Source organism: Leptodactylus fuscus, chromosome 3 (genome assembly GCF_031893055.1).
Source record: "Leptodactylus fuscus isolate aLepFus1 chromosome 3, aLepFus1.hap2, whole genome shotgun sequence".
Classification (NCBI taxonomy): domain Eukaryota; kingdom Metazoa; phylum Chordata; class Amphibia; order Anura; family Leptodactylidae; genus Leptodactylus; species Leptodactylus fuscus.
The window spans coordinates 152,129,364-152,155,738 of NC_134267.1; the positions used below are offsets into that span (position 1 = coordinate 152,129,364).

The 26,375-nt window shown below is 37.6% G+C and overlaps 2 protein-coding genes across 2 annotated transcripts in view; one reads left to right on the forward strand and one right to left on the reverse strand.

The window, feature by feature from the left end:
• LOC142198519 (IgGFc-binding protein-like) overlaps positions 1 to 23,052 on the forward strand; it is a 67,211-nt gene extending 44,159 nt beyond the window's left edge. Inside the window, exons 34-59 of the mRNA XM_075269551.1 lie at positions 673 to 956; positions 1,625 to 1,896; positions 3,712 to 4,359; positions 5,343 to 5,593; positions 6,119 to 6,296; positions 6,390 to 6,498; positions 7,520 to 7,611; positions 7,800 to 7,976; positions 8,331 to 8,530; positions 8,623 to 8,767; positions 9,245 to 9,486; positions 9,837 to 10,001; positions 10,096 to 10,223; positions 10,490 to 10,758; positions 12,679 to 12,887; positions 13,999 to 14,140; positions 15,003 to 15,253; positions 15,339 to 15,468; positions 16,279 to 16,447; positions 16,580 to 16,762; positions 17,053 to 17,183; positions 17,285 to 17,484; positions 17,925 to 18,063; positions 19,851 to 19,988; positions 20,419 to 20,518; positions 22,407 to 23,052. Of these exons, the coding sequence (XP_075125652.1) occupies positions 673 to 956; positions 1,625 to 1,896; positions 3,712 to 4,359; positions 5,343 to 5,593; positions 6,119 to 6,296; positions 6,390 to 6,498; positions 7,520 to 7,611; positions 7,800 to 7,976; positions 8,331 to 8,530; positions 8,623 to 8,767; positions 9,245 to 9,486; positions 9,837 to 10,001; positions 10,096 to 10,223; positions 10,490 to 10,758; positions 12,679 to 12,887; positions 13,999 to 14,140; positions 15,003 to 15,253; positions 15,339 to 15,468; positions 16,279 to 16,447; positions 16,580 to 16,762; positions 17,053 to 17,183; positions 17,285 to 17,484; positions 17,925 to 18,063; positions 19,851 to 19,988; positions 20,419 to 20,518; positions 22,407 to 22,680 (5,226 nt within the window). The 3' untranslated portion in view covers positions 22,681 to 23,052. The remainder of the gene's footprint in view (positions 1 to 672; positions 957 to 1,624; positions 1,897 to 3,711; positions 4,360 to 5,342; positions 5,594 to 6,118; positions 6,297 to 6,389; positions 6,499 to 7,519; positions 7,612 to 7,799; positions 7,977 to 8,330; positions 8,531 to 8,622; positions 8,768 to 9,244; positions 9,487 to 9,836; positions 10,002 to 10,095; positions 10,224 to 10,489; positions 10,759 to 12,678; positions 12,888 to 13,998; positions 14,141 to 15,002; positions 15,254 to 15,338; positions 15,469 to 16,278; positions 16,448 to 16,579; positions 16,763 to 17,052; positions 17,184 to 17,284; positions 17,485 to 17,924; positions 18,064 to 19,850; positions 19,989 to 20,418; positions 20,519 to 22,406) is intronic.
• A 2,430-nt stretch (positions 23,053 to 25,482) lies between these two features.
• Positions 25,483 to 26,375, reverse strand: part of LOC142197889 (putative cation-transporting ATPase 13A4) — a 68,225-nt gene continuing 67,332 nt past the window's right edge. The window contains exons 29-30 of the mRNA XM_075268559.1: positions 26,110 to 26,190; positions 25,483 to 25,775 (exon numbers count right to left, since the gene is read on the reverse strand). Of these exons, the coding sequence (XP_075124660.1) occupies positions 25,521 to 25,775; positions 26,110 to 26,190 (336 nt within the window). The 3' untranslated portion in view covers positions 25,483 to 25,520. The remainder of the gene's footprint in view (positions 25,776 to 26,109; positions 26,191 to 26,375) is intronic.

A 26,375-nucleotide genomic window follows, 5' to 3' on the forward strand; every position in this document is an offset into this window, starting at 1 on the left:
TATACTAGCTTTTACCCGCGACTTCGTCTGCGGTGATTTGAGAATTGGGCGGACACAGACGTGTGAAACTGTAAAACTGCTTTAAAAAGTTTGGTGGGCTAGCAAATGTGATGTGATGTGTTGTATTGTGTATGGAGTGATACAGACAATGTGATGTGTTGTATTGTGTATGGAGTGATACAGACAGTGTGTTGTGTTGTATTGTGTATGTAGTGATACAGACAATGTGATGTGTTATATAGTGGAAAGCTATATGTAAATGTGAGTGAGTAGAGTGAGGGCTATTCCTGAGGTGACAGTAAGGAGTGTGCAGGCAGGTTGAGGCAGGAAATGCCAGGCAGTGTGTGGGAGTCTATAGCTGGGGCTAGGAGTCCTGCTTTTGTGAGTCTCCTGCTAGGAAGCCATGTTGTTTAGTGGCACCAAAAGTAGCCTGTGACTCAATCCTAAGGGAAAACTTTGTTTGTGGAAAATTGCACGCAAATCCGTCCAGGCGTTTTAGCGTGATTGAGGAACAAACATCCAAACTCACAAACATCCAAACACACAAACTTTCACACTTATAATATTAGTAGAATATATATATATATATATATATATATATATATATATATATATATATACTTTAGGCTGTTGTTTTAAAGGAGTAATATATGTCTATATTTCTATCTTTAGGTAAATAATGTGGTTGTGACCCTTCCGGCTAATGTGTCTGACATAATCATCACACAAAAAGGCCAGTATGTTACAGTCAGTACAAACTTTGGCCTTGAGCTTCAGTTTAATGGAGATCATGAATTGTTTGTGAGAGTGAAAGAATATTACAAGGGGGCGCTATGTGGCCTGTGCGGCACCTACAATGATAACCGCTTGGATGACTTCACAACACCCGATGGCAGCATTGTAACTAATGTCAATGACTTTGGAAACAGTTGGAGAGTCCCAGATGATGGCTGGCCGTAAGTATCTAAATAAATGGATGAATTTAGTAATCTCTGATAATGTTATGGGCGGGCAACTATTATAAACATGAGATATATTTATTGCTGTGATATAACCCTTAAAGCTGAAACTCCATTTTGCAAAAGCACAGTGTTTTGACCATCCATATATTGCAGAAAAAAAGTTGCGATTTCAAAAACGCATGTGTTGTTGAAAATTGCATCATATCAATTATACCTGTGGAAATGCTGGCAAGATGGAAAGTCCGCAGAGGAAAACTCTGTGAACTTTCTATTAAAAAAAAAATCACTGTGGAAAGAACCCCAATGCATTTTCACTGCAGACTTTGCACCATTTTCTGGAGCGATGTGATGCATGGGGCCTTAGCCTTTCATACTTTTATTTTTCCTGAACCAAAGATTAATTAACATTCGGATCTTTGTAAAGTAACACAAATGGTTAAAGCACAACTTTTTAGCACCTTACACTAGAGCTTATCTTACTTGCTCCCTGGAATAACGTGGTCATTAGTTTTCTCATACAAGCCGTACATAACAAGAATCACAAAGCACAAGGGGTAATGTGACTGTAGTCACTGTAGTTGTTTTATTTGCCTCTCCAAGTAGTTGCTTTGGTATTATAACAGTTATTTGACATTTACAATACAATACATTTTGTTGTTTAGATGTGATTCCACTCCACCACCTCCGCCTGTCTGTCCTCCGAATATTCAACAAGAGGCTGAACGGAAATGTTGGGTTATTAAGCAAAATGAAGGCCCATTCAAACCATGCCATGCTTATATCCGTCCTCACCAGTACTATGAGAGCTGTGTGTTTGACCAGTGTGTCACCGGAGGAAATGATGACCTGATATGCAGTGTCCTACAGTCCTATGCTACCGCTTGTGAAGCACTTGGTGTTTCCTTAGGGGACTGGATAAATAATACTATTTGCGGTAAATATATCCTTTCTTTCGTATTTATTTACTATATTTTTTATTTTCTGAACATATTTATAAACCATCAACTATTCCTATATCATCCACTTTATTTACACCCCCACAAGCAGGTACAAAATTAATATTAATGTTATTTGTCTCATTCTAAATATTATCATTTTTTATACCAATCTGTTATAAGCATACGCTAATTTAACCATTTAGATTTCAGATATTACAAATTCTATTGGCAGTTGTAAGTGCAGTTGGAGGACACACAGACACACATTTGCTATATCAACATCATAAAATTGAGGTGGATGCGCCACACCTTTGATGAATGGTCCATATTTGTGCCAAAGATGTGCTTTTGATCATTCTGCACTGGGATCGCCACTTTTTAAGAAAGTGTATGGAGCAGGGAAGAGTCCAAGGCTGGCCAATTACTCCTCAGACCATTAGACTTAATACAATTAACGCTGGAATACTGACATGAATTATACCAGTCCCTGACTGTAGTAGATTCCAATACTGGTGCAGGAATCTTCTTGTGGTACTCCAGGAGTATTAAAAGACTGGACCCTCTTAATAATTCTGATGCATATTGTACCAGTGGGGGGATAGATTATTATTGGCATAGGAAATGTCAGCCTTAATAAATGACCTCAATGTGCTGATATATTATAATCTGTTATATGGGAGGAATTAGTGGCATAGTGAATATACCTTTCTTGTGTCAAAGTGCAACTTTGACACTGCGAGAATAAGCTTTTCACCCCTTCCCGACATCCACCATAATACTACCGCAGAAGCCAGGTCTTTAAAGAGAGCGGCCTCTCTACTGCAGAGTGGCTGCTATAGCTATCAGGTCTCCACTATATTCTATAATGGAGACCTGGCGCTAATGCCTGTGACCAGAGTGATCAGGCATTGCAGGCCAGGACGTCCTGGGTTTTAACTTTATTGTTGCAGGTTGGCTCCCACATGAAGACACCTGTTCCCATGACAGCCGGGAGCCTACTGAAGGCTGCCAGGATTGTCATTGCATTATAGCTAGTGAGGCTGGACTATGTAGCGAGTCTCCCATAGACTGCAATACTGTCTATGTGACTTACAATTAAATGATAGCAGTTTCAAGTCCCCTACAAGAAGGACTTTTCTCTCCACCAGTTTCCTTATAAAATCATAGGAAACCAGGCGGAAACCTGGTGTTACCCTTTATAGTCTCCGCAGGTAACCGTTTTTTAAGTGAACAGGATTTCACCCAAAAGGATGGAAACCCAAACACTAGTGTGAACCTAATTTCAATGATGTTGAGATTAGTGCTTTGTGAGGGCTGTATCATAACTTCAATATATTAATATAATCAATATAGATTGATCTTTTGTTCATTTACTTAATTTTGTCAATTGACAAAAATAAATTTTTAACCGTTCTCAAAGGCATTTTTACTTTGCAGCATTTTTCCATATCTGCCCAAAACATTAGCATGGTACTCTATATGATGCAAGTTCACTGGCAAAATGGCAAAACTGATCATTAATTGTAACTTCATATTCAGCTATCCTGCTATATATCAACTTGCTAACTTACTAAAAGAAAATTAAACATATATTTGTTTTTAATCTTATGGTTTTTTATTCGGTTTATCTAATAGAATATATGTCTATATACTGCATTCCATTTAATTGCATTTACTGTTGCTAACACATATGGCCATATTACTACAAACCAAGGATCCACCTTGTCAGTGATCACATGGTGTTGAACCACTTGTGATCTGGAATTTAAACACATGATACTTTTTATAATTCAATATTTTCTTTATTTTAGGTTCAACTACTACTTCAACCCCGATAACAACAACTCCAACAACTGTAACAACTACCAAAGCAACAACTCCAACAATTACTAGTGCAGCAACTACATCAACTAAAACTCCAGTAACGACATCAACATTAACAACTCCATCAACTGCAACAACCCCAACAACTACTAGTGAAGCAACTACATCAACTACAACTCCAATAACTACATCAACAGTAACAACTCCATCAACTGCAACAACTACACTAACCACAACTCCAGTGATATCATCAACAACTGTGACAACCCAAACAACAACTCCAACTTCTACAATTACAACTACATCAACTACAACTGCAATATCCACAACAACACTAACACTCCCAACAAGTTCAAAGACTACACCAACTATAACAATCCCAACAACCAGATTGACTACATCAACTACACTAACTACAACTCCAATAACAACAACGCCAACAACTGTAACAACCCAAACAACTTCAACGACATTAACCCCAAAAACCACAACAACTGCAACAACTACAACAACCACAACTCCAATAACCTCAACAACAACTCTAACAACTACACCAACAACTTCAATGACAACTCAGACAAGGACGACTACTACTACTACTACTACTTCTACTACAGAAACACCTGAGATCATAAGTAAGTGTCACAAGTCGGAATACTTGGAATGTAAACAACTGTATTGTTTTTTTCCTGTCACTATGTTAATGAAACTGTAGACATTAGCAATACTGTAACCGGTGTTTACGCCACATGGGGCCTTAGTCTAGTTTCACACTTTTCTCTCCATTGGTTTCAATATAAAACCACCATTGAATCCATTATAGTGTATGGGGTCCACAGGTTTTCGTGTGTAACAACTTTTTAAGTGGACAGGATCTCTGTGTTTCGGATCCTCATGTAGACCCAAACAATGGAAACTGGAACACTAGTGCGAACCTAGCGTAAAAAAATACAGAACTGTGAAAGTAGCAGTCACCTGTAGTTGATTAGAGACCGCCTCATTTACGAAAAAATATGTCCAGATAACATTTGGGGGAAAGTGATTGGGTAGATGGGACTGCAGTCTCGGCCTCATTATTTCAGTAGGGCAGCAAAAGTATATATTTATTTTACAGCAATATTATAAATCTTAAATATAATCAATATATTCCATAAGAAAATAGCAATACATAGCTAATAACAGTGTGGTTTACAGTATTTTTACTGGTCAAGGTAGCCGCTTCGTACATTTCATGTCTTATATAGTTCCCATCTATAGTTTCTGTTGTGCATAAAAAACTGGAAGATTTCAGAAGTAAGGCCTCGTTCACATCTGCATCGGTAATCCGTTCAGTGAAGTCCGCATGGGGACCCCACGAATGAACTACCGAACGCATTTGCAAGCAGTGTGCAGTGAAAGCACACAGACACCATAGATTCTAATGGGGTCTGTGTGTTTGCCGCGAGATCTCCACAGGGAACCATGCGGACTCCCCAAATTAATTACCAAATGCAGATGTGAACCATGGGTAAAGTGAACAAAGGTTAACTATGCTATACTTTAGTCAGTAAAAAGTAATACGTTCCATGGGTTCTTTATTACAAGGTCACCAATTTTATGTTTATGTGCTTCATTCCAGCTACTACAGTCTGCAGTGCCTCGGGAGACCCTCACTACAACACATTTGATGGTGCGGTTCATCATTACATGGGAAATTGCAGCTATACACTCACAAAACTATGCAATGAATCATCCAGCGAATTCCCATACTTCCATGTCTACACCACCAATGAACACAGAGGATCCAACACTAAAGTGTCTTATGTGCAGTCAGTTCATGTGGAGGTCTACAATACTAATTTTACGTTCCTGAAGAACAAAAAGTTAAATGTAAGTTTCCCCTAAAACACATAGTTGGTGTATTGTATGGTACAGTAATTGTCTGCAATGTTACTATTGAAAAACAGATGTAAATATGGCCTGGTAAATAGTATAACCCTGAGAATCATACAAGGGAATGTGAACATGGCTCAATTTGGAGCTGAATTTGAGACAGATTCTGACACGATTGAAAGAATTAACGTAAATAGCGGGGTTTATGAAGACTGGTGTAATGGCATAGTAGATCTGCTCTATAGTATTTGTACTTATTATAAGAGACTCTAGTACATTTACAAACAGATTGTCAAGTATTGCTTTATGATACCATCAACATAATCCACAAAGATACCTGGAATAATATAAAACTCTTATACTGCTTGCAGACTAGAGCAAACTAATATAAAGCAAACATTACTATATATGGAAAGTAAATACACAGACTGGTCTGTGTTAAGGGGAGTCCAGATTGCATTGCCTAATACCTGATTCAGTCATTTTCCAGTTGAATTTACTGTGCTGAATATGTTTTACTAGGTCAATGGAAAGAGAACGAATGTTCCAACTCCTCCAGACAGTAGAATCCGAGTCCATATCAGTGGCAATTACTTAATTCTGGAGACAGACTTTGGACTGCTGGTGAAGTTTGATGGTAACCATTACACTGATGTTTCTCTGCCCTCAACATTCAAGGGTCATGTATGTGGACTGTGTGGTAAGTCATAAATTTGTACCCACTTATAATGTAAGGTGTTTGAAGGAAACTACCATCATCCGATGTATAACTTTCAATATGGCTTCCTTACAGGAAACTACAATGGCAATGCAGCAGATGACGATTTAAAGCCTGATGGCAGTAAAGCATTAAGCACAAGCGACCTTGGAGATAGTTGGCTGGTTGATGACAATAATAATGTGTAAGTGGCAGAAAGGTTGTACTGGGTTTCGATTGTTTAATGTGATTGAAGAAAAAAATGAATTGAGCTTTTTCAGTGATTTATCTTTAATATTAATAAAAAATAATTTTGCAGATAAGATATTCTAATATCTTATAAGTCCATCTCCAGGTCATACACAACCCCGAGCTCTGAGATATTTGGAAGATGGCAGGGTAATATTATACATATTTGGTAGTCCTGGCTCAGCTAACAATTCTTGCAAGAGGTGGAATCTCTATGCCCTTAAAGCCGGGGATAGAGTATTTGTAAAGTGGATGGGATTCATGCGAATCCCATCCCCACATTGCGGAAAAAATTGCTGTGCGGACACGCTGCGATTTCCAAAACCGTTGTGGTTTTGAAAATCGCAGCATATGAATTATATCTCCGGAAACACCGGTGGCTTCCCCATAGATATAATTGTAACAGAAAGTCCACGGAGGAAAACTCCATGAACTTTCTGTTCAAAGTGCTGTGGGAAGAACCACAATGCGTTCACACCGCGGTTGTTCCTGCAGCGCTTTAGCACTGTGTTTACGGCCCGTGGGCCTTTAGCCTTAAATGGGGAAAAAAAATACGCTCTTCCACTATACTCATATGGTAATCTAACCCTCCCTAAATTTCTTATTAACAAACAGGCGGCTGGGAGAAGAAAGGTAGACATGACTTTTAATAGACTAGCATCCTTGGTTGGATTTCATTGCTGGGAACACTTAACCAGAGAGTATATTGTTTACTTTTTCATTTACCATATTATATAATTTAATGTGCCTGTATTACTATCTCACTGTGTCTTATATCTCATTTTTTACAATTTTCCCATATTTATGGAGTCACTTCCACAAAGCATATTTTATATGCTGATACACATCCAGTATAAGCTGCATTCAGATGAGTAAGGTGCAAAATGGCCAGGACATCCGTTTTTTAAACCTACAGATAACCCTTTGATAAATTGTTTATACCACATGTATAATGTATTTTCTTTACTGGTGTGTAGGTGTGGTAGTCAGGACCTTGAAGTCTGTGATCCAAACCTTGAAGCAGAGTACAAAAAAGATACAGTCTGTGGCATTATAACCGATACATCAGGTATTGTAACACATACAACATATATAATGTAATTTATATGACTACATACTGTACTGATATGTTTTATCAACAACTAATCTAACATTCTGGCATAAAAAAATCATGTATAGTTGTTCCCAACAATTACGTGAACATCTAGGTTAATGATCCCAATTTATAGAGACTGATTGTGTTATTCTATTGAATAGGAATCTTCAAGGACTGTCATGCTATTGTGAACCCTGATCATTTCTTTGAGAACTGTGTACTGGACATGTGTTTCACTGATGGCGAGTCCAATGCCTTATGCTATGCTGTTCAGGCGTATGCTCAACAGTGTATGAATGCTGGAGTGTGCATTGAATGGAGATCGGACACCTTCTGCCGTGAGTATTACCCTATCCTCCACATGTAATTCTTATCAATGGGAATGCAGCTAAGGCCCTGTTCACATCTGAGGATCTATTGCAGATTCCATTATACTTTACCACCAAATATCACCTATTAAAATGGTGTATACCACCCAGGGTTATAGACCTTATTCTTAGTCATTGAGATTTGTTGCACACTGGTAGTATGAGTATACATTAAATGACAGATGAACATAAGCCACAATCAATATATATTTAAGATAGATTGATATTGCTATAATATTAAATATAACATCAGTAAACTCATTACTAATGGTTATGTTTCTACTCGTCTAATATTTATCTCATATTACATTCAATATTTTCCAGCAATTTCTTGTCCTGCAAGAAGCTATTATAAGAGCTGTGGTAATTCATGTCCCACCACATGCAGCTCTGTGGAAGAAGCGTCATGCATGGCAAAGTCAGTGGAAGGTTGTTTCTGTAATGACTCTTACGTCCTGAGCGGAGACAGATGTGTTCCTCAGAGTGAATGTGGCTGTACTGATGAGAACAACAACTATTATCAGGTATATTATATACTCGATATTATAAAATCAATACTATTATTTCAGTACTTATTGCATGCTCCATCATGACCTATTTCATATGTTATCTTCAGCTTGGGGAAAGTTGGTTCACCCATGAGAATTGCACACAGCGCTGCACATGCAATAACAATAACAGCATCACTTGTGAGACCTGGCAGTGCGGAGAGCGGGAAAAATGCCAGCGGCAGGATGGGCTGTTGGGATGTCATTCTTCTGGTTTGTATTTTACTGACACTACATTATTTAGTAAATTAGATTGTATCTGTGTATCAAAACAAATCTAACACATATATACGTGCAGAATATGTAAAACATTGATAGGCACAGCCTTATATCAGTATATAGCACATAATATTATAAAGTATTACCGTATATTTATTTTATAAATATTTTACCATAAGTAGTTAGAGGTAAAGGTGCAAGGTTGGAAATTAGGTATAAAAGTTTCATATATGTGACCCAGATGCTATTCAGTTTTGCATTGTCATCAATGTGCAGATATACTTATAAATATTATCATGCCAATAATACACTCATGAATGTCATGGATATACATCTCCATATGTACACTTATGGCCAGAAACTATATGGAGAAATATGTAATAAAGCAGATAAGATCTGCAGATAATGTAATGCAATAGATATGTCAGTGACCTAGTTATTAATAATGACGCTGTGTGCACTTTGATACAGGTGTTGCAGCTTGCCGCGTCTTTGGAGATCCTCACTTCTACACATTTGATAAAGTGATGCACAGTTTCATGGGCACATGTACTTATGTTCTGGTGGATGTCTGTGATAAGAGCAATGTCATCCCCGTCACCATCAAAGGAAAAACAGAGGACCGTGGTCAAAAGGCAGCAACATACCTGAAAGAAGTTTATATCGATATTTACAATTTACGTATCACCTTGCAGAAGGACAGGAGAACTCTTGTAAGATTCTCATCTATATACTAATTAGTAAATTTGTTTCATATTTGTAATAGTCTATCTATCTATCTATCTATCTATCTATCATCTATCTATCTATCTATCTATCTATCTATCTATCTATCTATCATCTATCCATCTATCTATCTATCTATCTATCTATCTATCTATCTATTATCTATCTATCTATCTATCTATCATCTATCTATCTATCTATCTATCTATCGAACATTCCAAGAACAAAAGCAACTTTGGAATCCACTCTGTGAAGCCATTATTGTCCCCATTAACGAAACATAAAATGTTAATGACAATGACATGATTGAACCTAATGAGCTTTTTGTTATGAACAGGTGGATAACACACGCATCCAAACACCATGGTCTGGAAATCTGAATGGTGTCACCATTGGAAATGTTGGTCTCTACACTGTGGTGACCACAAACTTTGGAATGATTGTGAAGTTTGATGGAGATCATTACCTGGAGGTTATTCTCCCTGAGGCTTACTTTGGCAAGGTCAGCTCTATTAGTTTTAGAATTCTAAACTATTACAATTAACAAATTTATGTTGACACCATGTAATAAATCCTTCCTTTCTTTAACATAACAGGTTTGTGGTATGTGCGGTAATTTTAATGGCTTAGTCAATGATGAGTTACTTATGCCAAATGGAGTTCAAGCACCCAGTGTTATACAATTTGGAAATAGCTGGAAATCAGAGGAAGACAGCGACAAAAAGTAAGTACCACACTAAGATTGTTATCTAGGGGTTGTTTATTGTGTGTATAGATTTAACCACAATCTAACAAACATGAGCATATCAGTAAGTGGGTGATTTCCACATTCCATCAGTATTACTGTATCTTCTGGCAAATCTCTATACAATTTTCAGAGAAGATCAAGTCATAATTTAGTATTACACTTTATATATTTTATTGTATTAATTGCAAAATTTTGATAAAAGTAGAAATAAATAATAAAAAACTTGATTCCTTCTCTTGCAGCTGCAAGGATGATACACGGGATGATCTGGAGCCGCCATGCACAAATGGTAGAAGACCAGTAATTCAGAGCCAGTGTGATATTCTCCTGACAGATACATTCAAAGCATGCCATAACCTGGTTAATCCAGACCTGTTTATCCAGACCTGTGTATATGACATGTGCAGATATAACGGCATGATATCAACCCTTTGTGCTATCGTCCAAACCTATGTTGATGCCTGTAGGACTCAAGGAGTAAACATTAAATGGAGGAATCCATCTTTCTGTCGTATGTATTCAATTGTTCATATAAATTCTACAATATACAATATATGCAATGTAATTTTTTTTTCATTACTGCTAAAAACGGCAGTTTTTACACAACATAAATATGGGAAGGACCGTATAATATAGTGAGAGATGACAATTTGTTGCATTAAAGGAACACTAAACCCAGGAAATCTTCCAGTTTTTCTGCCATTAGTTTTTCCCTTAGTTCTAGTTTGTCTCATATTACAGTGAAAACTGCAAAATATATAAATTAATCTTCTCTGTGTGCCCTAGGAGCTTAGCCATGTCTCCCCTTCTCATCTTCACAGTCATGTGACTGACAGTGGCAGCTACAGGAGCTAAAGCCCACCCAACATTAACAGTCCCTGTCCAAAGTTGGAGCAACCCAGCAGGAGATTAACATGTCTGCAGTATAAAATAACAGAAAAGGCAGCAGTTCAGTGAAAGCTAGCTTCATCTTATTCCCATCGCAGTGTCAAAGTTGTGTTTTCTCTGCAGTGGTGCCGTTTTCTTTTTTTTTTTTAAATATTGCTGACCCCATTGAATCTGGGGGTCAGTAAAACCAATGCATTTTACAATACCTGCAAAACACAGGGGATTCTAGCTAATCCCATTCACACATTGCAGAAAAATATCTACAGCAGAAATGCTTCAAATTCAAAAAGCAATGCATTTTTGTAAATCTCAGCATATCAATTATACCTGTGGAAATGCTGGCGTTTTCCCTATAGGTATAATAGGGACAGAAAGTCTGCAGAGGAAAATTCTGTTTCTACCACGATCTTTTCCACAGCGTTTTTTTTTTTCCAGCGATTCATTGTGTGGGGTCTTAGGGTGCATGCACACTACGTAACGCCGGGCGTGTATGAGAGCCGTACACGCCGACATTACAGCGGGGCTGCCGAACACTTCCCATTCACTTCAATGGGAGCGCTCGTAAACGCCGCTGTTACGAGCGCTCCCATTGAAGTGAATGGGAAGTGTTCGGCAGTCTGCCGTAATGCCGGCGTGTACGGCTCTCATACACGCCCGGCGTTACTCAGTGTGCATGCACCCTTAGCCTTATATATTTATCTCTGCTGTTTTACTTTGCTGAAATTTGCTCTTTGAAGGACTCTATAAGACTGTTTGTGCCAAGATCATGAAGAATATTCTTCAGACTAACAATAGTCAGAGCTAGAATATTTCTTCATACTTTTAGTTTTTATTTCTGAGTTTAGTGTTCATTCAAACAAACTTAGCACTGCTGCATCTGTCCATGGTCATGTGATGTACTCACAGAAAAGTGATCAGATATCTACCTAGTAATGAGCTGTGTACCTGTGTGCTCATCACATGACCATGGACTGTATATCGCATGAACATGGACTGTATATCACATGACCATTGACTGTGTATCGCATGACCATGGACTGTATATCGCATGACCATGGACTGTCTATCACATGACCATGGAATGTATATTGCATGACCATGGACTGTCTATCACATGACCATGGAATGTATATCACATGACCATGGACTGTATATCGCATGACCATGGAATGTATATCACATGACCATGGACTGTATATAGCATGACCATGGACTGTATATCGCACGACCATGGACTGTATGTCACATGACCATGGACTGATATTTATCCACTGGCGCTGAAGAAAGAATAACAGCAAGCAGAAAACCATGAAGAATTGATACAGAAAGAATATTGGAAAACTGTAGAACTTTCCATTATACAAACAATATCATTTATTTACTGACACTGGACAACCCTTTTCAGCATAAAAGCCACTTTGGCCATTTAGACTTGTGTTTTAATGCAGAACTGTACCATTCTGCAACTTATGCATATAGATGTAATAATGTGTAGGATAACATTAATGGATATGCTATTAAGTTATGTATTTCTCTTTTGCAGCTTTGGCATGTCCTAAAAACAGTCACTATACAGACTGTACATCTCTATGCCCACCTACCTGCACCAACATCTATGCTCCAGATCTCTGTGACAAACCGACAACATGTCTAGAAGGCTGTGTCTGCAATGACGGCTATGTACTTAGCGGTGACCAGTGTGTTCCACTTAAATCTTGTGGCTGCAGGGATTCCAAAGATAACTACTACAATGTATGTCATAGGCATAAAGAAACTGATTTGGTATTTTACTTAAAAATCATCCTGCATCCTTTGTGCAGTTTATATACAGATGTAGCAAAGTTTAACTTGACACTCACTATTCAGAAAGTTATCATGTTGCAGAAAATCATGTTAAACATTGCTATATCTGTATACTCTAATGAATTCAAAACTTCTCATAGATTTGGGCCTACTCAGAAGTATATACTCTACTAAGAGGTGTTTCAGTACAGCCCGGCCTATTAGATGTCTTGTCTACTTCTGTTACCAGTCTACAAACAAATGTATTAGAGTCTGCAGACTGCATTTATTTCCAGTCTACTGACTTCCCTAAGCAGCAGAACATAATGTGTCGATAGATTCCCAATCATTCCCAGCCCTGCATTACATCTGAATTACTCCAACAATAAACAGGAACAATTCTGATTTAAAAATAAAAAAAAGTTCCTTATTGTTTTGAAGGCAGAACTTCATGTTAATCCTCCTAAATGTCCCATTGTGGTGAAGCTATGTACCCTTGTGCTAATTTTCTAAAATATCCATGATCATAGTTATTTTTGTGCAGTGAGTAGGATTATATTAAATGTTCACAATATAGAGAGCAGATGGAGATGACACTTGGCAGATTTGATGGACTTTACTGTTACTGATGTTACTGATTTGAGTCTATGTATACTATGTAATGCAGAGCAGTATAACTCTGGCCACGAGGACAATACTCTATTCCTTGTATTTTAAGGAAAAACTGTTAGTAAAAGTCTTATGTACAAACATGATACACCTCTCTACAAGAGCAATTCTTTATGCTGTCCCTTACACCATATAAATTGATGGAGTTTTTTTTTAAAGTATTTTTTATTACATTTTACAGTAAAAATAAATTGGTTGAGTTTTTATGGTGCAGTGGTGCTCTTACATATTAATATCACAAAATATGGAAGACAGTAACTGCAGCAGTAACGTGTCACATAAGTAGTTTGTACCTGTACAGTACAGTAACAATCCCAGTTAATAAAGCCAAGTGTAAATGGTATGCAATGTTCAATGGAAAACAGTAGCTATAACAGTTATATTACATGAGATGTATCTCACCCTTTTCTAGATCGATGAGAGCTGGGTTACGTCACACTGCACGCAGAAATGTCAGTGCAAGAAGGGCAATGAAATCAAATGCAAGGCATTCAGCTGTCCTCATGGAGTCTGCAGTGTGAACAAAAATGGCCATTACAATTGTAAACCCACAGGTAAAGTAATAAATCACATTGTGTCTTTCATCAAATTATTCCTTAGTTATTTCTCTAATTCCTGCTAATCCGGTATGTCAGTAAGGAACAGGACTTATTTTTAATGTCACTCTTTTCCTATCGATCCCTTCTCTACACTTCTTGTAGGTGTAGTAATGAACAAAAAAACATGAAAATTGCTACTATATTCTGTGTTTGGAATAAAACTTCGAGCTATATGGGTATGCCTGTATAATTCATGACTTCATATTAACAGATAAAAATAGGTTTCATCTCCTGGTAGTGTTCACATTACACATTAAAATCTAAAAACTATAGGGCAGATTTACAAGTCTTAATGCAGCCAAATTAGTCCAGTGGAACCCAAGATCTTGGTCCCATCATGCTGTGAACCACATTTATTGAATGTTTAATGTTCCACCATGGCTTGCTGGAAAGGGGGTTGCATCACAATTGTCTAAATATATGCCAGATGTATCATCCAACATCAGTCACTATGATACATTTCTCACATCCAGTCTGTTAAAATGTAAGTCCTTATTAATAAATCTGCACCATTGCTTTTTTTACCCTCTTCTCCATCTTACTTTGGGCAAACATGAGCATTGGCCTTTTTTACATCTTTTAATTTTCTAACATGTGGCTTATGGAGATGAATGTACAAATACCCAATGGCTCCTTAGTAGACCACCCTTTTTCTGGCTGCTATAGTACATTCCATTAAACCTTTATGGTACATACATGCTACCTCTGTATACATATGGTTAATTAGAGACACTATATATTTTCTATAGCCATAGATAGTGTATCCTTTTATTCCGTAAACATGATATAATATCATCTCTGTTTGCATTTGTTTTAGGTTTCTCCAAGTGCACTGTTGCTGGTGATCCACATTACCATACATTTGATGGGCTCTCCCATCACTTCCAGGGAAAGCATACCTACCAGATAACAAGAACATCCTCTTCTCTGCCGGATTACATGGAACCATTTAAAATCGAAGGCAAAAATGAAGCCATGTTTCCCTTTAGTAAATTCAGTATGCTCAGGGAGCTGCAAATCGAAGTTTACAACCACATTATATCATTCAGACAAAACAAGATAGTAGTGGTAAGTCTTAGAGAAAGTCTTTGTATAGAATTGCACCTACAGATCATATTTACCTGCGTTTATTAACTCAACTTTTTATCACCAGTTGAATGGTGTGAGAACAGTGCCCCCTATACGTCCACATGAAGGAATACACATTTATCAGAGACCAACAAGAATCCACCTGGAGACTGACTTTGGACTTTCTGTCAGTTTTGATGGCAGAGAAAATGCAGGTAAATGTTTGACTAAGGGTAACCATAGAAAGAATTGCAATGTGAGCTATCTCATGCATTATGCTCATGTTGTCCTTGGTTTTACCAGCAGTTATTAATAGTCGTGAGCTCATGAACCCTGGAGCAAACACAGTTTAGGACCTCTCCTCAACTTCTCCATACAACCCATAGCCACCATCCATCAATATTTTAGCATCAGTTACATTTCCTTATATTCAATATGAAGACTTATTCAGAACACGTCTCTGCACACAAGTTTCCCATGATTCCCATCCCCTGTCCGCGCCTCTACACTGTCCCCTTTTGAGCCACAGCCTCCTTACACTGAATCTCTCCTTGACTATATATATGATGACCAACTTCTATTTTTGTTAAAAGGTTAATTTTCTCTTTTGTGACAGTGAAATTCTGCGTTTCATAAATTTTCTTCTCCTGTCTCACCTCAGTTCACCAGAGGGCAGGAGTATATTTATGATGCAGACTGACATTTATCATAGGGATTTGTCATGAAAGGAAATTGGAATGGACCTCACAGACGTCTAGTCAGCCTTAGTGTGATGAGGGTTGTCTGTGGGTCCCCTTAGTTTATAGGTCCGTCACATCTGCGACTACTGAAACCATTATAATTATGCCATTGGAATTGAGTGTCAATGTTTTTGATAGATTTTAAAGTCAATTATATTTTTTGTAATAGTTTGTAACCACATTATCATTAAATGCCAAAAAATTGTTCAAAATATGGATGCGACTTATTATACAGTGTTCTCAACGTTCCTATTATTTATCATTTGATCTTTTGATTTATAACAGAAATTATTGTGCCTAATACCTACAAGGAAGTACTCGAGGGACTTTGTGGCAATTTTGACGGGAGAATCAACAATGATTTTACCAGTCCCGATGGAAGAATTCTGGGTGATGTAGAAACATTTGGTGAAAGTTGGAATATGAAAAAACTTAAGTCAGTCTCAAGATTCAGGTAAGCCATAATGATATTGTACAGGTGTTCCATAAGAATCCAGAATGCTGGATATTTTCTAAGTATTTTTATTACATTGCACATTACGTAGCTTGAATACAATATCGTCTAATTCATCAGTATTTCTTCCAGACGTGACACTTTGGTAGCACTGCAACAAGATGAAGATATAATATTAGACACAGGAGACAATTTTGCCTGCTCTGCTTCTGGCCTCGCATTTGTGAACAGTTCTTCATTCTGTGGAGTTATGAGAGATCCCAATGGCCCATTTAAAGACTGCATCCCATACGTCTCCCCAGAAGACTTCATTGTGTAAGTACTCTCTGCAATATTTTCAAGCATGTAATACCTAATTAATATCCAAGCAATTCCACTGAGATACACATTGGATGTAAATTTATAAACCCAATAGGTATCATTCACTACTCAACTGGTGTCTATCTTATTGAAACCATCTATAGTGTACTGTGAATCTGTTCCATGGATAAACAATGAGTATATGTGTTTAGTTGTATAGTATATTTCTTTTCTGTATTGCTATTTTATTAGTATTATATATTACTATGGGTTACTTATTGGCTGCCTGGTTATTATTTTTAAAGGGACTGTATATTTGACACATGTGCTGAGTTCCAAAGCAGGGAATTACTCTGCAACAGTCTAGAACAATATGCACTTGCCTGCCAGCAAAATGAATCTATAGTTGATGGATGGAGACAAAGCACTGGTTGCGGTAAGTAATTGAACATTAAAAAGCCTTGGTAGTCTTTTACAAGCTATATTGTTACTAAGCTGAGAGCTGACATGGTCTTATTTTAATTCATTTTCCAACAGCAATATCTTGTAGCAGCAATAGTTTCTATACAAACCGCATGAGCGCCTGTCCAGCATCCTGCAGCAACTTGGCATCTGAGTCTGACTGTGAGGCCCCTGTCTGTGAAGGATGCCAGTGTGAACCAGGCTATGTTCTTAGTGGTTATGACTGTGTACCATATAATGCGTGTGGATGCTCCTTCCTTGACAAGTACTACAAGGTATGTTCATATGACACAGAAGATCTGTTATTCACAAGTGAATAGGATTGATTCTGTACCATATACATGAACTTTTACAAACCTCATAGATCTATATCGACCAACCTCACTGATGTTTAGTCAATCATCTAATGTTGCTGTTGGCTGTACATATGAGATTACTAGTGGCCAAGCTATCATTTGACCCACAGATATCTCGCTCAAACCCCCTATACAGTTGCATGCTCCGTAATGAAGTATGAAATGGATGCTAGGTTTTCTGACTTTCATTGTTCATATTTTTTAGCTCTTGTCTGTCTTTTCTTTGGAGTCTCCAACTTTGTGGGTTGCGATAAACTTGCCAAGATCATTTGTTGAAAAAATGAAAGTGAAGCAATGCAATACTATTGAAAGCATAAACATATATTAGAATCTAAATTTGGTATCTGCTCTGTTTCCAGAAAGGAGAAACCTTCATTACAGATGACTGCTCACAGAACTGTACTTGCACAGAAACCTCATTTGTAATTTGTAATAGTATACAGTGTAAGCCCGAGGAGGAATGTACTACTGCTAACCAGATCCGAGGATGTTATATCCGTAAGTAGCTTTTCTTTAAGAAAACAAAATGCAATGACATTGTATATAATATTTTATATGAATTAATGAGAGAATACAGTCCTATGAAAAAGTTTGGGCACCCCTATTAATCTTAATCATTTTTAGTTCTAAATATTTTGGTGTTTATAACAGCCATTTCAGTTTGATATATCTAATAACTGATGGACACAGTAATATTTCAGGATTGAAATGAGGTTTATTGTACTAACAGAAAATGTGCAATATGCATTAAACCAAAATTTGACCGGTGCAAAAGTATGCGCACCTCAACAGAAAAGTGACATTAATATTTAGTAGATCCTCCTTTTGCAAAGATAACAGCCTCTAGTCGCTTCCTGTAGCTTTTAATCAGTTCCTGGATCCTGGATAAAGGTATTTTGGACAAACAATTCAAGTTCAGTTAAGTTAGATGGTCGCCGAGCATGGACAGCCCGCTTCAAATCATCCCACAGATGTTCAATGATATTCAGGTCTGGGGACTGGGATGGCCATTCCAGAACATTGTAATTGTTCCTCTGCATGAATGCCTGAGGATTTGGAGCGGTGTTTTGGATCATTGTCTTGCTGAAATATCCATCCCCGGCGTAACTTCAACTTCGTCACTGATTCTTGAACATTATTCTCAAGAATCTGCTGATACTGAGTGGAATCCATGCGACCCTCAACTTTAACAAGATTCCCGATGCCGGCATTGGCCACACAGCCCCAAAGCATGATGGAACCTCCACCAAATTTTACAGTGGGTAGCATGTGTTTTTCTTGGAATGCTGTTTCTTTTTGGACGCCATGCATAACGCCTTTTTTTATAACCAAACAACTCAATTTTTGTTTCCAAAATGAAGCTGCCTTGTCCAAATGTGCTTTTTCATACCTCAGGCAACTCTATTTGTGGCGTACGTGCAGAAACAGCTTCTTTCTCATCACTCTCCCATACAGCTTCTATTTGTGCAAAGTGCGCTGTATAGTTGACCGATGCACAGTGACACCATCTGCAGCAAGATGATGCTGCAGCTCTTTCGAGGTGGTCTGTGGATTGTCCTTGACTGTTCTCACCATTCTTCTTCTCTGCCTTTCTGATATTTTTCTTGGCCTGCCACTTCTGGGCTTAACAAGAACTGTCCCTGTGGTCTTCCATTTCCTTACTATGTTCCTCACAGTGGAAACTGACAGGTTAAATCTCTGAGACAACTTTTTGTATCCTTCCCCTGAACAACTATGTTGAACAATCTTTGTTTTCAGATCATTTGAGAGTTGTTTTGAGTAGCCCATGATGCCACTCTTCAGAGGAGATTCAAATAGGAGATCAACTTGCAATTGGCCACCTTAAATACCTTTTCTTATGATTGGATACATCTGGCTATGAAGTTCAAAGCTCACTGAGGTTACAAAACCAATTTTGTGCTTCAGTAAGTCAGTAAAAAGTAGTTAGGGGAATTCAAATCAATAAAATGATAAGGGTGCCCATACTTTTGCACCGGTCAAATTTTGGTTTAATGCATATTGCACATTTTCTGTTAGTACAATAAACCTCATTTCAATCCTGAAATATTACTGTGTCCATCAGTTATTAGATATATCAAACTGAAATGGCTGTTGCAAACACCAAAATATTTAGAACAAAAAATGATTAAGATTAATAGGGGTGCCCAAACTTTTTCATAGGACTGTATATATATATATATATATATATATATATATATATATATATATTTATTAATCTACACATTATACACACAATATTTACATATATATTTTAAATCTTACAGCAAGCCCTTGTCTAGAGAACCCTTGTGAGAATGGTGGTACCTGTGAGGAGTTGCCAGGTTTTGGAAATTCCACCAGTAGTATGAAGTGTATCTGTCCTCCCACCCACACTGGATTTTACTGCGAGGATGAAAAACTAGGTATGTGTCGTAATGGTTGTATCAATACATATTTTGTAAGCTATATAGACATTTTGGATACATAAAAATTTTAATAATATAAGTATAATTTGTTAAGCCAAAGTTTTTGTAAAGATGTATTCTGCTAATTTCTGTGCATAGCCTACAGTATTACTTATATGTGATGCCAGTCCAATTTCTTTAGGTGGATGCCTTGAATAGGTACAATAGCAGTGTTAAAAACATGAATTAATAACCCATGTCATATAATATTACCCTTCATGTATTATAAATGTCCACTCACTTTATACGCCAAATGTTATACAATTCTGAGTACATTGACCACAATATCCTTTAGATCACGCTTTTCCACATTGAGACTGTACAGAACTTAATGACTGATGTAATGACTTAATAATCAGCGTATGTTACTGTCTATCCTGTTTTCCAGCAAATACTGTTACAATCTACATAGTGATTGGTGTTGTTGTTGGAGTATTTATCATCAGCATGGTGTTTGTGATAGTTGCATATTTCTACCTCAAATCCAGGTAAGTGATTCTAATGACACATTTTTTTTGTGACGCTCCCTTTGAAACTTTAAAATTGGCAGCAAAATGTTTTTAAATCTGTATATTATACCCCCCTTCAAAGGCACCCTACATTTATTTCTTGTCTTGGCTATGGCCCTACTGTTCTTTGAGAGTAACCATATATAAAGACTGAGAATCAAACCTTAAAGGGGTATTCCCACCTCACATACTCATCAGTCTTTACTGCTGTAAAATCTTCTTTCTTCCTGGTTTCTTACATCATTTGGTGGGCGGGGTTTCACGTGCAACCTGCCATTTAGCTCCGCCCCCAAATCAAGTGTAGCCCCGCCCACCCATATTGGACTATGAAGTACAGGCAGCAGCAACTCCATTCTGTGTTACATACAGAGACTGCCTGTCTCTGCCATAATGAACACAACTGAATTAGCTAGCCTGATAACTGGGAGAACAGAAGAAATGAAAGCAGCTCCTCTCCTCTATCTGATAGCAGGGAGCTAGGTCATGTGGTGTAGACACAGGAATAGCTAGATACACAGGCTCGCTCCCTGAACTTAGCCCCTCCTCCCTGAGAGCAGGCAGATACATCACTTGACTCATGAGCAGCTAAGTCAGGGCTGTGGCCACAAAGAATTGAATAAAGTAAGATAGTGGACAAACAAAGCAGTTTTGTTGAAGCAGTGTATTTAGGAAAAGTCTTACATCCACATTTACAAGCAGTATAGATAGGAGCCTTGTGATGGGACAACCCCTTTAATGTTAATATGATCTAGAATGTTCCTTGAAGCTTTCATACAGAAACCCATCAAATGACCTCAGTGGTCCCCTAACATATACATGTACATACAGGCTAATAAAACTAACTATCTAAGGCCAGGGACGGGACCCACATTGCGAAAACGTGTGTTTTAAACTACCTGCAAAGTGGATTGGATTCTGACTAATCCCATCCACCCATTGCAGAAAAAATCTGCAGCGGAAAAGCCTCTGCAATATCAAATAACAAAAAAGGCAGCAGTGAAATCTGTCTTTTATTCCCATCACAGTGCTTCAGCTCTGTGTAAGCTGTCTCAAAAGGAGGATTTTTTTCAGTGGAATGCTGCTTTTTTCATTTTTTTATATTGCTGACCCCTTTGAATCAGGGGGAAAGGGGGGCGTAAAAAAATACTGCATCTTATAATACCTGCAAAATGGTGGGATTCTGGCTAATCCCATCCACACATTGCAGAAAATAGTCTGCAGTGCAAAAACGGTGTTTTTGAAAACGTTTGTCAATTCTACGTGCAGAAATGCTGGCGTTTTCCATATAGTCAACAATAGAAGTAAAGTAGTGGCTCACCAGATCCCCGTTTGATGGTCCAATCTTCAGGGTGCACGGCTGGGAAATCCCGGACTCCTGGGGCAGACGACAACACGTATAATACAAAATATATTCCAGTCCGCACTCCTGAGATGTCCTTTTTCTTAAAATTTAATTTTAATTTAAAAGTTTTCCATATAGGTATAATAAAGGCAGAAAGTCTGCAGGAGAACTCTATGAAAAACGTTGCGGAAAATGTTTGCTCTGCCTAATGTTTGTTTTGTAAAACTATGACCTATAAATAGTGTTTCTGAACTGCAGATATTTATGCTATTATGTGCAGCATATACATAGTACACTCTCTTGTTCGCTGTTGTAATTTCTAGAGTGCCATATACAATGGACTCTTGAACACATGGGACAATATTGCCAATGTTCCAAATGCAACTGCTAAACTACAACAAATTTTTATTCTTTTATAATTTCTGGGGTGTTAATCACTAGGAAAGCAGGCACATAGCCTCAAAATCTAATGTGCACCCAATCCTCTCTGTATGTATAGTAAATATTTCTGATTTATTTTTGTAGAAAGAGAAAGAGTAAGATGTTAGATTCCACGGACTACTCTGAGGAAGGAAGAGACGGTGTGTCCATCAGATCAATAAACCTGACTTACAATGAGCCACAGGAACAAATGAATTTTGATCAAAACTTGAGGGACAATAGCACTCAAGAAATACACACCAAAGACAGTGACATTGTTAATGTGCAGGAACCCAGTGTGCAAGTTAATCTCGGATATGAAGATGATGGCGCAATTCAAGGACGTGTAGATTCATGTGATGAATGGACTAAATTTTAAATCACCCAAGTTAATAAAAAAGCACTTTGAGTCTATGTGGGACATTTCAGATGTACCTTATATGTCAGTATCTAATTTTTTGTACTGTACATTTTAAACATCTAAACCAAATAAATTGATACAAATGTACACAAGAGCCATATACAAACCATCAAAGGATTGGAAATTATGGATTGTTAATATGTTAGAGATGTGTAATATGAGAAGAATAATATGGTGCACTGAAATGACCCAAGGTAATAGAAAATACCAAGCTAGAACTAATGTAATATTTAACCATAGATTGCAAACACTAGAAATTATTTATTCTTATTGATTCTGTTTCCTAGAATATGTGTAACATTGTCCTTCCATATGCTGATGACTTTCAAAGTTTATGCTAATTTAACGTATGTACATGTTACTTGTATGTATTTGTATTTTTTCCATCTATAATTTATAATTACAAAGCAGATAATATAACATGTAAAACATTGACATGATGGATTTTAAAAAGCAAAAATAAAAGTAAAGCATATCTATATATAGGAGTTTTGTATGATTGACTGATGTGCACTCACATTTTCAGTTCCTCTTTAGTGCTGCATAGATATCAGCCGATTATCAGAATTTCTCTGGATGACTGAGCTGATAATAAAGTATAGTGGGGGTAACGGTTGTTTGTTTTCATGGAAAACATAGGAATCCCTATTTAACAGTAGGTGTACCTTTTCAGGGGTAGAAAGTACCTTTTTTTTTAACTTTTCATATTGTAGCTAATTTAGATATTGTATAGATTACTGTATATATGTGTGTGTGTATATATATATATATATATATATATATATATATATATATATATATATACATATACAGTGGGGCAAAAAAGTATTTAGTCAGTCACCAATAGTGCAAGTTCCACCACTTAAAAAGATGAGAGGCGTCTGTAATTTACATCATAGGTAGACCTCAACTATGAGAGACAAAATGAGAAAACAAATCCAGAAAATCACATTGTCTGATTTTGTAAGAATTTTTTTTCAAATTATGGTGGAAAATAAGTATTTGGTCACCTACAAGCAATCAAGATTTCTGGCTCTCACAGACCGGTAACTTCTTCTTTAAGAGTCTCCTCTTTTCTCCACCCATTACCTGTAGTAATGGCACCTGTTTAAACTTGTTATCAGTATAAAAAGACACCTGTGCACACCCTCAAACAGTCAGACTCCAAACTCCACTATGGTGAAGACCAAAGAGCTGTCAAAGGACACCAGAAACAAAATTGTAGCCCTGCACCAGGCTGGGAAGACTGAATCTGCAATAGGCAACCAGCTTGGATTGAAGAAATCAGCTGTGGGAGCAATAATTAGAAAATGGAAGACATACAAGACCACTGATAATCTCCCTCGATCTGGGGCTCCACGCAAAATCTCACCCCGTGGGGTCAAAATGATCACAAGAACGGTGAGCAAAAATCCCAGAACAACACGGGGGGGACCTAGTGAATGAACTGCAGAGAGCTGGGACCAATGTAACAAAGCCTACCATCAGTAACACACTATGCCGCCAGGGACTCAGATCCTGCAGTGCCAGACGTGTCCCACTGCTTAAGCCAGTACATGTCCGGGCCCGTCTGAAGTTTGCTAGAGAACATTTGGATGATCCAGAAAAGTATTGGGAGAATGTCCTATGGTCTGATGAAACCAAACTGGAACTGTTTGGTAGAAACACAACTTTTCGTGTTTGGAGGAAAAAGAATACTGAGTTGCATCCATCAAACACCATACCTACTGTAAAGCATGGGGGTGGAAACATCATGCTTTGGGGCTGTTTCTCTGCAAAGGGGCCAGGACGACCGATCCGGGTACATGAAAGAATGAATGGGGCCACGTATCGTGAGATTTTGAGTGCAAACCTCCTTCCATCAGCAAGGGCATTGAAGATGAAACGTGGCTGGGTCTTTCAACATGACAATGATCCAAAGCACACCGCCAGGGCAACGAAGGAGTGGCTTTGTAAGAAGCATTTCAAGATCCTGGAGTGGCCTAGCCAGTCTCCAGATCTCAACCCTATAGAAAACCTTTGGAGGGAGTTGAAAGTCCATGTTGCCAGGGGCCACACGGTGGCTCAGTGGTTAGCACGGCAGCCTTGCAGCGCTGGAGTCCTGGTGTTCAAATCCCGCCAAGGGCATAAAACCATCTGCAAGGAGTTTGTATGTTCTCCCCGTGTTTGCATGGATTTCCATCCCATATTCCAAAAAAGACATACTGATAGGGAAAAATGTACATTGTGAGCTCTATGTGGGGCTCACAATCTACATAAAAAAGAAAAAAAAAAAAAAAAAGAAAGTCCGTGTTGCCAAGCGACAGCCCCAAAACATCACTGCTCTAGAGGAGATCTACATGGAGGAATGGGCCAACATACCAACAACAGTGTGTGCCAACCTTGTGAAGACTTACAGAAAACGTTTGACCTCTGTCATTGCCAACAAAGGATATATAACAAAGTATTGAGATGAAATTTTGTTACTGACCAAATACTTATTTTCCACCATAATTTGCAAATAAATTCTTACAAAATCAGACAATGTGATTTTCTGGATTTGTTTTCTCATTTTGTCTCTCATAGTTGAGGTCTACCTATGATGTAAATTACAGACGCCTCTCATCTTTTTAAGTGGTGGAACTTGCACTATTGGTGACTGACTAAATACTTTTTTGCCCCACTGTAGCTATCATATCTAAACCCAAACTAAATTTAAACACATGAGGCTCCTTTACATATCAGACATAAATAATTTAAGGGGTTCAGCACCAATTCATTAGTAAAACAAGTGACATTTATTTTAAGGTTTGCGGCATTCACATTATAGTTACAAATGTTTGTTCAGTTTCTTTTGTAATATTCAAAGCAGCGGAATAATGAGGATTACTATAAGCAACAATGCTGCAATCTTCCACAGAGACAGGTTGGATAGCGTAGTCCGTTCTGTTGTGTGGAGGCCACTCTGGGTCTTTCTGTATACGTCTTTGCAACTTTCTGTACTGGCTCTTCGATTTATAATTAAACCGTCTCTTTATCCAGAGCCAGAGGCTTCTGTTTTCTATGAACCACATCTGCAAAATAAAAAATAAAAAAGTTATAAGGGGTTGACACTGGATCACGATAACACAGAATAGTCATTATACTGACAATCCCAAATAAATAAAATTATATTTTCTATCAATTTAAAGGGTATGGACACTAAAATATATGTATTTTGGCTAATTCATTTTTTCAATGAACTTGACTTTGTGATGGCTCAGTCTTTAGCCCCTCTCTTTGCTCCCCTAAATCTAAGCTGATATATTTACAATCAAATAATCTTTAAACGCACGTTAGAGGTGCGATATTTCATGTGTGAATTTGCTATATTAAATAGTCGATGAATAATATAGTTCAGTCATTTACCTCTGCAGAATATGACACAACGAAGAGAACAAGGATCATGATCACAATGTTCACTCTCCAAGAATATGGGGTACACACAAGCTAGGTAATAAATAAAAAGACAAAAGTAAGCATTATTTTATACAAAAACATACATACTATTAACTTTTTTTTAATGTCAAGCTAAATGAAGCAAAACAACACATGAAAATTTCACATAAATATAACTAACTTTAGGGTATGTTCACATGGTGGAAAAGGTAGCAGAAACCTTTTCCGCCTTGAAA